We start from the raw sequence: 11,960 nt of genomic DNA on the forward strand, positions 1-11,960 counted from the left end.
TAACAGCTGATGGACTAAAACCAGACCCTGCAAAGACAGAGACTGTAAGGTGCATGCCGCTACCTACAGACAAAGAGGGCGTACGTCGCTTTCTGGGATTTGTTCCATATTTGTCCAAGTTTAACTTAAGTGAGATCGACGACCCACTCAGACAGCTTACAAAAGGTGACGTGGAGTTCGCATGGCAGCCTTCACAATAGCAGGCATTTGACAAGCTCAAGCATCTGTGCACTCATCACCCAGTACTAAAGTTCTATGATGTGTCCAAACCAGTGGAAATCTGTTGTGACACCAGCAGCACTGGACTGGGAGTCGTGCTGGTACAGGACCACCAGCCTGTGGCCTTCTCATCTAGATCTATGACTGACGCTGAGACGTGCTACGTGTAGATTGAGAAGGAAATGCTCTCTATCATCCATGCCTGCACCAAGTTTCACCACTACATATTTGGGAAACATGTCACTGTGTTTAATGATCACAAACCACTTGAGGACATTTACAGGAAACCATTGCTGTCTACTCGAATAAGCATCCAGAGAATGCATCTGCGACTTCAGTGGTATGACATCTCTGTCAAGTACAGGAAAGGAAAGGACATGGAGCTTCCAGACACACTGTCGAGAGCACAACTGTCAAACAAAACACCAGAGGCAGGTACATTAGAGTGTGTTTCTATGCTAAGCTTCCTGTCTGTAAGTGATGAGAAATACACTGAGTTACAGCAACGCACAAGAGATGAACTGGGCATTCTCCAACAGGTGATACAGCAAGGTTGGCCAGACCACAGGAAAGAAGTGCCCATTCCTGTTCAGCCATACTGGGATTCAAGAAGTCAACTAGCTGTAACTGATGTAGTTGTCTCCAAAGGGATACATCAGTCTCACCAAGGAATGGTGAAAAGCAAGCAGTGTGCACGTGAGGTGTTATATTGGCCAGGTATGACCGCAGATTGAAAACATGATCAGAAACTGTGCCAAGTGTGCTGAACTTCAGAACAGACTTCCCAAATTGCCTTTAATGCCTACAGAAACGCCTGAGCTCCCATTCGAAGTTGTTGTTTCTGATCTGTTCGAGTTTGAGAATAAGCAGTACGTGTTACTAGTGGACTATTACTCTAAGTACATCAAAGATGACTGGCTAAAAGATCAACGCAGCCGCACAACTATAGAGACTCTGAAATCTCAGTTCAGCAGACATGGCATCCCTGCCATTCTGCAGACCGACAATGGCCCACAGTACGCGTCAGAAGAGTTCAGAGAGTTCTGCCAGAGCTATGGTATCAAGCACAAAAAGTCTTCACCTCACACTCCGCACTCCAACGGTGAAGCAGAGCGGGCAGTGCAAACGGTCAAAAGACTGTGGAGCAAAGCACCGGACAAACATCTTGCACTATTGGACTACAGAACAACACCACTTGAGTCAGCTGGACTGTCACCCGCTCAGTTGCTTATGGGCAGGAGGCCACGCAACAAACTGCCTACTGCTCGTGCACTACTCAAACCTATGAACTATGACCCTCTTCAAGTTAAACGCCTTCTGGACAAAACCAAGTGCACTCAGAAAAACCATCATGACAGAAGAGCAGCACGTCCCCGCCAAGATCTACAACCCGGAGATGAAGTCAGGATGGCAACATAACCTGGAAGTCAGAAATGGTCCCCTGCAACCGAGGAGCGACACAGTGCACCTCGGTCCGATGTGGTGGACAGTTGGCACCAACCAACATCTCCGCACCACCACTGCAACCACCAACCAGTTTCGTCACATCTCGACTGATGAAGAGCCCTGGCAAGAAACACCACAGGTACCAGAAGCTGAGGTGCAGCAAACTTCTTCCCCTCAAGAGCCACCCTCTGTAACCACCTGTAACACCCCAATGCTTGCAGGCCCAACCAGATTAACTCTATCGCATCAGGCATGGCAGAGCAGTGAAACGTCCGAACAGACTAAATTTATAAAATGTTTACATTTGTAGTTAGGGACGGGCTTGGACCATTCGCCTGAAGGAAGTTATGTGCTAGCAACCTCTGTTTCCAAATTTAGCTGTGTTATTAAAAAAAAAAAAAAAAGTTCATTGTTTATATAAAATGTTCAGTTATATAAGCTAATGAGAAATTAAAATATATTCTCATATCTAAAAGATAGGCTAAAATAATAAAGTAAGAAATGTGTTATTGCACTGTCATATTGTTACAAAGCTAAGCAATAATATGGGATAACTACTGAAATATTCTTCTCAGATTATTTTTATGACTGAGAAAGGGGGATGTAATGTATGCATGTAAAAGTCATACCTGCCGTATGTCCCTTGCCGCTGCCCGTAGTTGCTGCTATTCATTAAATGCATCTTTCTAAAGCCACACGTCTCCTCCGTCTCTCGTACTTACAACAAAAAAGTACATTACAGATGCCAAAAAAAAGGAGAATACACGATAAAAGTTGTGATTAACTTACCATTTTTCAGGGGTTGGGTCTTCAAAGAGACAATGTAAGAATTACTCCCATCTAACAATGAAATTGTGTATTACATTCAAATGGACAATGCATTCTTGTTGCCTCACTTTTTTCAAACACTGACTGCAACAAAGCCACAATAAATAAAAAATCCTCAAACATTTCAACAAGTCATTTCTATGCTGTGTATTGTGCTCAGCCTCTAAATCAGATTCATTGTTTAGAGACGTCTTGTTGAAAACATCCTTCCATCCCAATAAGAACACGTATAACACAGACAATACACAAACAGCAAAATTGATTATACTCCTCTGTATGTTTACATAGTTTCTGTAGCTTTCATAGTCACCTAAATACCAGCTTTTAGTGGCAGTAAAGCCTAACTAAAAGCTGATGGCAAGGCTTTATAAGCTGCATTTACTGTGACAAAACGCTGCCGTTTACTACAACTTTGAAAGCTATCGAAACACATAAACATGCACTTCTGGATCAACAAGGCTGGTGTAATTTAGCAGGATCTACGGTTATGTGCCCTATGGAAATCAGTCACAGTTAACTTTAGGCTAATTTAGGCAGGACAGTTAATATACTTTTATCGCTCCTTCCACCTGGGGAAGGCTTTCCCAAAGTTGATTCTCCTTTTTTTGGATGCTCTGGTTACACTGCCTCGCCTTGTTGGAGAAAAAAAGGCTTCTGCTGCTGCATTTGCATGGTCCTGCACTTTTATAAATGACAATTGAGCAGATTCTCCAACTTGCCAGGGTAGTAAGCCCTCCTCGCTGATTTTTATTCCCTGTGTCACTGTGTGCTAGCTCGCAGGGAAATCAGATTCCTATTGCACATTTGTGCTATTTGTCCCTTACTGACAGTTGTAGTTTCCAGATGACAGCCTGTCATGGCATTTCCCTACTGGCTAACTCATCGTATGTATAAACATATCTAAAGTTTTTCGCTTTCAAGAATGTGTTAGATTAGCGGAGGTGATAAGGCACCAATCATATCACACATAGAAATTCAGAAATCGATTTTGGCCGGTAAAGAACAAAAAATGTTACATAATGTCCTTTTAATGGTTAATGGGAAAAATGTTCCATTTTCTCACCAGTGGACCGTCTCGCACGTTTGAGATGTCACTCATAAGCTTTTTTGGGGGAGTTTTTTAGTTTTTTAATTAAAAAAAAAAAAATGATTACATCTTTTATGAAGCCCAATGTTTGGCTTGTTGTAAAGACATAAACTCATCTCCACTTTGGAGCTTCCAGATCCTCTAGGGCTACCTTTGACTTTAGTTGACTCCTTGCCTGATCTATGAGGCGACCCTCTCTAGGCAAGGGATAATTTGGTGCCATTATGCTTCCATTTTGAAACAATAGATTTTTTTGGTGCTCTGTGAAATTTTCAGTTTCTGATCATTTTGAAATGAACCCAGCCCTGATTTGCACTTGCCACAACTCAGTATCATCGTCTGTTTGGAGAACGCTTCATGGGGTCTTCATGGTCTTCATGGGGTCGCTTGCTTTTTGATGTCTCATAAACAGATTAATTAACATCGAGATCCTGTGACACTTAGCCTGTAAATAGGTCTACAGGTTGTTACATACACACACACGCACGCACACACACACGCACAGTAAAAACACCAATACTTTTACAAGACACCATATGTATCATTGTACTACAAAGTTTTTAAAAGCACATGCATTGTTTTATTACAGTATTGTTAACCCATTACTGTTAAGACGACTTCAAAACAGCAGAAAAAGACAAGGGAATCTGGATTTTATATTAAGACTCTCTAAATCCCTTGTGGGATGTAAGGATTTACAGATGACAACATGCCACATACAGGTAAACCATACTATGCCATGTTTTGTGAGAATGGCCTTTGGAGGCTACAACAGGAGGAGCATGTGTCTAAAGAAGATAAAAGTGTTAATATACTTCCTGTAATGAGCAAAGACTAAAGCTTGTTAAATACATCGGATGGTTACTAACCCTCCTGGGTAAGTTTAACTTGAATCCACATCCCGAGACTATGGTCTTGTTACATAAGTTATAGTGGTTTGTGCAGGTGTCACAAACAGTAACACGAAATGTAAACACGTGAAGGCAGATAAATTCCAGAGGAAACTACCTGTCACTTTCAACCGCAAGGCCACGATGAAATCATTTACATTGCTGTATTAGGGTAGAGTGCAGCTTTGTCCTTTATTTCATGAGAATTTAAAAAGAAGCAGCCCACATGAGGGGACTTTTATTATTTGCTTGATGGGTTTAAATCAGTAGTCAGTGTTATCAGAACTAAGACACCCCAACTTTAATTAAAACAAAAGATCGAGTGATTTAATAAACAATGCTTTAATTAGCAGATCTTTATCTGGGTTGAGAATGAAGATGACCCTGTCAAACTGGGTTTTATGGTACAGAGCTGCTGCCTTCCAACTGGAAAGTTGTTGGCTTGATTCCAGGCTTCTCCTGACTTGACTACATGCCTTCTTTGGGCAAGACACTGAACCCATGACCTCATAAAAACACAAGAGCAAAGTTTGTAAGAGTCTCAGAAAGATTTGCAGTTGAATGTTAATTTTACCACATCAAATGAAATCCTTCATGGTTAATTAAGTATCAAATTATGTATGTTTATGAATTTAGTTATAGATGACCAAGAATAAAGCATCACACTTATAAATAGACTTTGGGCAAAACAAAGATGCTACAATCCTAAACTGAAGTTGATCATATATGCGTGTGTGATGCATGTCTGTTTGTAGGCAGAAATTAGGGTTGTAAATATCAAGATTCTCTCATGGTAAACTTTAATTGAAAGAATCCTGTACAGTGACTTACTGAAACCTGATTGTAGCTGGGTTTAGAGATCAGCCTGCACTTTTCAATCAGGCCACAAGATGGCACTAACGCATTGTCCTTTGTTTCACAGCTTACCAAATTAAATGTAAAGCAATTAATAATGTGAAACCTAAACTCAGTCATGCAGAATTTGATGCAGAATTTTTCCAGTGACAGAGAAACGGAGAAGGACTAAAGACTTGAAGGCAGAAAGGAGATACAGTGTGATACTGCTAGTACTTGAATGAAACAGTATGTGTTTAAATGCACAATGTCTGGCGTGTGATAGGGTGGTAGGGTGTGTGAGTGAGGGAGAATTATATAGAGAGAGGGGGAAGGCAGAGCAAAACTGTGTTGAAAAGCTCCAGATCAGAGAGACCCTCTCAGTCTTCGTTCTGAGAGTAGAAACCTCGTAGAAATCCCTCAAGTTAAATTAGATCCTGTGTTTTTTAAACATCCAAGGTAAATAAAAGAAACCAGAATGAAACCCAAATAAGAGGAGGGGGGGGTCACTTGGAATGCGTGAACTATGGGGGTGTTTCCTGCTCACAGCTTTTTTTGGATTCTTCTTCGAGCAACCTTTTATCTGGTAAGTTGAAAAGTCACTGATTAATTATCTGAACATGATTTCTCCTTATGGGGCCGTTTTTGTCTTCAGCTGTTCCTCTCAGCGATGGTTACAGAGCACTGTGTACAAAATTTCTGTCATCTGTGGTTGTCTTGAACTGTGGTCGCTTTAAAGGTGCATTATAAATCATTTTTTACTTAGATGTATTATTTTTCTTCAGTATAAAACTGTTTGTTCCTGTTTAGTTTTTAAACACCAAAATACGTTAATGCCATCTGAGGGTTTAAATAAAAGGTTCTCATAAGCCAGATGTAAAGGTCCAAAAAATATGTTTTAGTTGTACTTTTATTAAAGATTAATTGGACTAGTAAATAATTCCTTATTTGACTTTTTTTTTTCAGTGAAACTGTTAGTAGATCGTTCTGTGCCTGTATATTCACCTTGATGTGGAAATATGTAAAGGATAAATGTTGCCTTTGATAAAATGCACCACTTCTCTGCTATGTTTAACATACTGAAATACTAATTCTTCAATTCTGCCCATTTCTTTTATTCCAGTTGGTTCTCAGTCCATATGGGACAAACAGCAACTTCACCTCCAACAAGGCACCTGGACTAAACGGGAACCAAGAGGCTTCTTCCTCTCAGGAGTCCTGGGTGATTCAGACCAGGAGTGTGATTCAAAGCTCCAAACTACCCATTAATTCCTCCACCCTTTTGCCAAAGCAGGGACTATGGGAAATTCTTGGAAGCAACTCCCAGTCGCACACCAGCCCATCGGTAAACATAAAGCTTCAGCCCATCATGAAAGTCCATGGAATATCTAAATTGTCTGGGACGTTCAGCTGGGGGGACTTTTACTCAAACATCAAGACAGTCAAGCTGAATTTGTTGATCATGGGTAAAATTGTGGATCACGGTAACGGCTCTCTTGGAGTCTATTTCCGCCACAACTCCACAGGTGTTGGCAATGTGTCAGTCAGTCTTGTCCCTCCTATGAAAGGAGTGGAGTTCGACTTGGAGCGTCAAAGCGTGGTCAACCCCAAGGACTCAAAGACGTTTAACTGCAGGGTGGATTTTGAGAAAACTGAGCGCAGCAAAAAGGTGATGCTGTGCAACTACGACCCATCGAAGACATGTGATCAAGAACAAACCCAGAGCCAGGTGACATGGATGTGCTCCAAACCTTTCCAGGTCATCTGCATCTATGTGTCTTTCTACAGCACAGACTACAGGCTGGTGCAGAAAGTCTGCCCCGACTACAGCTCCCCGAGTCCATCCTTCATACCACCTGGTTGAACACAGGTGAGCTGAGAAAACTGGAGGAAGATGTCTCAGTAAATCAACAAAGTTTGAGAACTCTGAGTAGCTATAAGCCAGACTTGGTGGGTTTTAAAGAATCACCAAGTTTTTCATTTAATCTTAAACTATGTTTTACCTGATACTGTAAAGAAAATGTTTATGGATCAATATCTTACTTGGTAGCTACAAAAATTGTATTTAATTTCTTTTAAGGTATGTGTCTAAGTAGGAGTGTGAGTAAAAATGATTGATCTGCTTATTACACAACTGTCTGGTTTGAAAAGGTTTTACAGAGATGCAAAACTAGCAACACAATGCACCATCACAACAAACTGTATTTTCTTTTAAATGCCTAAAGATTTAGAATAGTTACAAATTCATTTTATTAGCCGAATAATCCAGTTAAAGTAATATCTACGAGCATAAATCCCACCCATCTTTGCTTTTTGTTTTTCTGAGTCTACACACATGTTCAAAAGGGCTATTCTTATTCTTCTATGTCTTGTTAGTGATCCTAAAGCTTTCAGACCACAGATGATCATGGCCACTCTGTAAACCTATGTATTTCCTTGTACCCGTGTAAAGTGTGTTGCTCTGCAAGATAATAAAAAAGAAAAAACTTTTACAGCAAAATCCATAAAGTGATGATTTGATGATTTTCTACATTGCTCTTCAGGCCAAAGCAGCGCAGGGTAGCTGTGAAAATATTTGAAGCAACCGGATCCACTTATGATTACGTGGAGCTGCTTTACAAGTAGATGTTAAACTAGATTTTGTGAGAACTGATGGAAGATTTCAAGATGTGTATTCAGATTTAAGCCCAAAATATAACTGTATGTTGTCCGGGACAATCTGAACCTTTTTCAGTGACAATGGGGTTATATGTCAGTGTTGCTTGTTGTGGTGGTGTTTGGGTTAAGATGACCTGAGAACACGACAAGAACTGAAACTGTAGGAGAGGAGGGAACAATACATACTTGCTCACAGACACAATCAACACAGGATTGACAAAATGAAAAGCAAAGAACAAACAAGCATGACGCAGAAAACCACTATCAAACTCACACACTCACTCAAAATGAACTTCCTAAATTAACCTCCTCCAGGTCTTGACATTTTCATGGTAGCAGCGCACATCATAAAAGTCAAAGCGCCTGCACTACAACAGACTCCTACACACCTTTCTCCCCTAGTAAACCTAAAGAACAAAATGAATTAAACTTGCTCAGTTACTCAGAACATTTCTACACATTTCTCCACAATTCACACTTTCCACAGCTTTAGTTTGAGGTTAGGACAAGAAAAAGTACCTAAACCAAAGTCAAAAGCAGATAAGTATCTTTACATAAAATCTGCATGACTAATATATAATTAAATAAAATCATATAAATCATATGCTCTGATGATGTCGATCGATCCGACCTGTAAATGGAAGAGGGAGTTAACACTGACCTCCAAAGTCACTGCAGCTAAAACCTCTTGAAGTGGCTTCTGCGGAGACCCAAGCAGGTTTTAGATTATAGGACCTTGAGTCAGCGACAGATTGGGGAGGCACAAAGCTTGGCACATTCATTGTAAAGCAGCGAGGATTTAGGTTGCTGCAGAAAGAACAGACCTTAAATCATCTTTTGGCACACAGCTATCCAGATCATATTTCAGATGTTACAGTTCATTAAAAAAAAAAAATTCAAAGCCTTACCTCATACTGTCATAGTTCAGATGTTTTTACATTTAAAACATTTCAACAGTCAGTTATGTAAAGGTGAGCAAATTAAGTGAGGACATAGCAGTGTATGCTTTATAAACTACCTATCACATGGATTTGAATGTAGAAATTAACCATAACAGGGTTAGCATTAAGACATAACTGCAGAAAGGACTGCTGTGGCTTAAGTGGTCTCAGCTGAAACAGAGCCCTGAGACTCCCCCAGTACAGACTCAGCACCCTGCAGATCCAACATCTATAATGTGCAGAATGAAGTGCTTTGTAGAGCTGCTAAAGTTAAAAGTGCCACACATGGGATTTTGTAAACAGTTCACACATTTTGCATGTGAAATATTCACCTGTAAAACTGGCAGCTGTCAGGTTGTTAGATAAAACAAAACAGTATATTTTGGTCAGAATTGTAGTGCAAAGTACAAAGTAGTAAGAAAAAAAAACTTCTTTTTGTCTTTAGTTCAGTTCTTGCTCTGACAAAACATAACTTCTCCTTCTTTGGGATAAAATATGAAAAGTTAGACAAGTTGGAAATGTGGAAAAATCTGTAGATTGTTGAGAAAACATAGAATACATTAATTAAAGGGGAAGCACTCTTTAGCACCAGTGGCTCAGTCTTCTTCAGTCACTGCAAGACAATGAACTTAAGTCTTACATTAGGCTGTCCACTCTCATGTGCATGGACAATACGTAGGTGAGACCAATTAGGAAGGAAACTGATGATTACAAATGTTGGCTTAATGTTGCTACTAAATTAACAACAAAACAAAATCTGATTTTTTTGTTCCAAGATGTAAAGATGAAATGAGCGTGTAGAGAGTGCCACTAATAGAAGGGAAAAAAGCTAAATCTGTGCAGCTCTTCACACAAGTTTGCTCATTGATTTGTGAGTTCATGTGACACCTGAAACAGTTTCAATTTTCAACACGTAAAAGAAAAACTCAGACAAAGTTTAAACTGCATTCAATACAAAATAGTTGTGGTTTATTCTTCTGGGAACAAAAAATGGCAACAACTAAGTGTCACTTCTCAAAATCAGAAATATCTACAGGAAAGAAACAACACTGGTTCCTTCTATCAATTACCATTTTCCACCAGGTTGAAATGATAACTTCAGATGTATTTTGTTTTGTGTGATTTGTGTTGGTTTTTTTTTTCATTTTTAAGTCTTCTGAACATTAAAACGTGTTCATTTCATTTTAATTTCCCTTCAGTCTTCATGCCTGCAAAGAAAAATCCCTCCATTTCTCTCAGTTTCACTGCTTAAAATGCTTCTGTTTTAACGGCTTCAAAAACACTAGTGTCTGTACAAATTCCTATGGAAAAAATACAACAGTTCTGAGGGGAAAAAACGAAATCTGTCACAACAAAACATCAACATGCCTGGTGTGTTTCGTAACCATTTCTTAACATGTTTTTCCTCCCTCTGTTGCGTCCCGATGAGTTTGTTTGTCGACACCTTGTACACATTTTTCCTTCCAAGGGCTACAAACACAGATCCACACACAAAATACAAATTTCCCCAAGAATGACATCCGGTTGTGCGTTGCTATTTTCTGTATCCTCTTTATGCTGCTTTTCTCCAACTATTCAAAAAATAAAAAACTGATGCAGGTGAAGCTTGGAGAGTTCATGTGTTGTTTTGTCACTTGCTGATAAATCATCTTAAAGGGTATTTGTTGTTGGTGATCCAGCTGGGTCTTTAGTCCTTGAAGCTTGCTTACTTGTGTGCTCGCCTACAGTATTTCTACATTACTGCTGGTAAGGGTTGGCAAGGGGTTGACCTGTGACTTTAGTGCAATGTTTTCCCAACTTTCCTTTTGGGAAATTTATCTTACTCATTTTGTCCCATTTGTTCTATATTTTTTAAGACTAGCCCTTGGTTGTCTTTCTTGGGGGGCTTCCAGTTTGTAACTATAGGCCCACTTCATCTTCTTCAGTCACTCACAGGCTGAAGTGTTTGGATGTTTTTCAGGTTGCTTTAGTCCAAACACTATGAAGCTTTATGATAAAAATGGACACTTAAAAGCTTGATCTGCCACAGTATTTCAAACCTTCAGATTTCCAGACAGTTGGCTCTTACTGGGTTAACGAGTCCAGTTCTTCCATCCAAGCAGACTCCAACGTAGGAACTAGCAGAATGTCCAAGGATACACAGAAAAGAGCACAATGTCAGACCTCACTAAGCCAGAGCCAAGGAAAAAAGGGATGGGTGCTTTTTTTTTTTTTTTTTACACTTTGTAAACAACAAACAACCTCTTCACATGCCCATGTATCCCTCTCTTCCATCTCATCCTCCTCCTTTTCTTCTTTCCTCCATCTTTAGAAGAGACTAATTACAGCAGGTCCTGGATGGGGCAGAGGGGCAGATTTGGGGAAGGCTCTAGGTAGTGTAGAAGGTAACAGCAAGGGGAAAGGTTGTCCCTGTGTGTTTATGGGCAGAGGACAAGTTTGGACATTTTCTTTTGTTTTGCACAAATGTGTATATTATGTGTGTGTGTGTGTGTGTGTGTGTGTGTGTGTGTGTGTGTGTGTGTGTGTGTGTGTTTGTGACCCTGACAGTGTGCAAATGGTTTGCTGTGAAGTTGTTAGGACTGTTTGAGGCGCTTGCGTGGGGGTCCGAGGAAGGGGCACTGGGCAGAAGCAAGGGAGCGATAAGCTTCAGCCACAAGGTGAGGATGAGACGCAACCATAGACTTCCAGCCTGCTGTCTCCATCACTTCTGCGGCATGGCTAGAGGAGGCAACGTAACAAAAGACAGATAATCAGATACAAAATTCCAGTTAGTTCAGGAAATTATTATTTTCTTGGTCACTTTCAGCTCAAGCATGACACACTACCCTGCGGGGACATTAGATCCATACGTCTGTCATTCATTTACTGAACCCAGTAAATTTGTGGAACTTCCTGCTGGTTTGTTTTATGTTATTGTTGGGACTACACAATCATTATGTTTCATGTGTGTATGATCGTTAAAAGCTGTTGCCATAATATTTATATTAAATATTAACGGTTTTCTCTCCATGTTGTTGCTGACATTGGGCCATAACTGTCTGGATTGTTTTTTTTTCC

General features: G+C 40.1%; 2 protein-coding genes across 3 annotated transcripts in view; one reads left to right on the forward strand and one right to left on the reverse strand.

Annotated features, from left to right (window-relative positions):
• Positions 1-1,696: 1,696 nt before the first annotated feature.
• Positions 1,697-7,168, forward strand: LOC306771382 (neurexophilin-1-like; the record flags this gene model as incomplete). The annotated part of the gene is made up of 2 exons (XM_079260549.1): positions 1,697-1,855; positions 6,428-7,168. 2 exons carry the CDS (start codon positions 1,697-1,699, stop codon positions 7,166-7,168), a joined length of 900 nt encoding a protein of 299 aa, XP_079116675.1.
• A 2,718-nt stretch (positions 7,169-9,886) lies between these two features.
• The window catches only part of LOC306771651 (speckle-type POZ protein), a 17,884-nt gene continuing 15,810 nt past the window's right edge, over positions 9,887-11,960 (reverse strand). The window contains exons 10-11 of one of the 2 annotated variants that reach the window (XR_013771765.1): positions 11,145-11,621; positions 9,887-11,020 (exon numbers count right to left, since the gene is read on the reverse strand). Coding sequence is in view for 1 of the 2 variants with exons in the window: in XM_079260918.1 (XP_079117044.1) it covers positions 11,477-11,621 (145 nt within the window). In the remaining variant the exon portion in view is untranslated. Of the gene's footprint in view, positions 11,622-11,960 lie in introns of both variants that reach the window. The other variant, XM_079260918.1, reaches the window with a different exon arrangement.

This window comes from Telmatherina bonti (genome assembly GCF_933228915.1).
Source record: "Telmatherina bonti genome assembly, chromosome: 21".
Lineage (NCBI taxonomy): Eukaryota > Metazoa > Chordata > Actinopteri > Atheriniformes > Telmatherinidae > Telmatherina > Telmatherina bonti.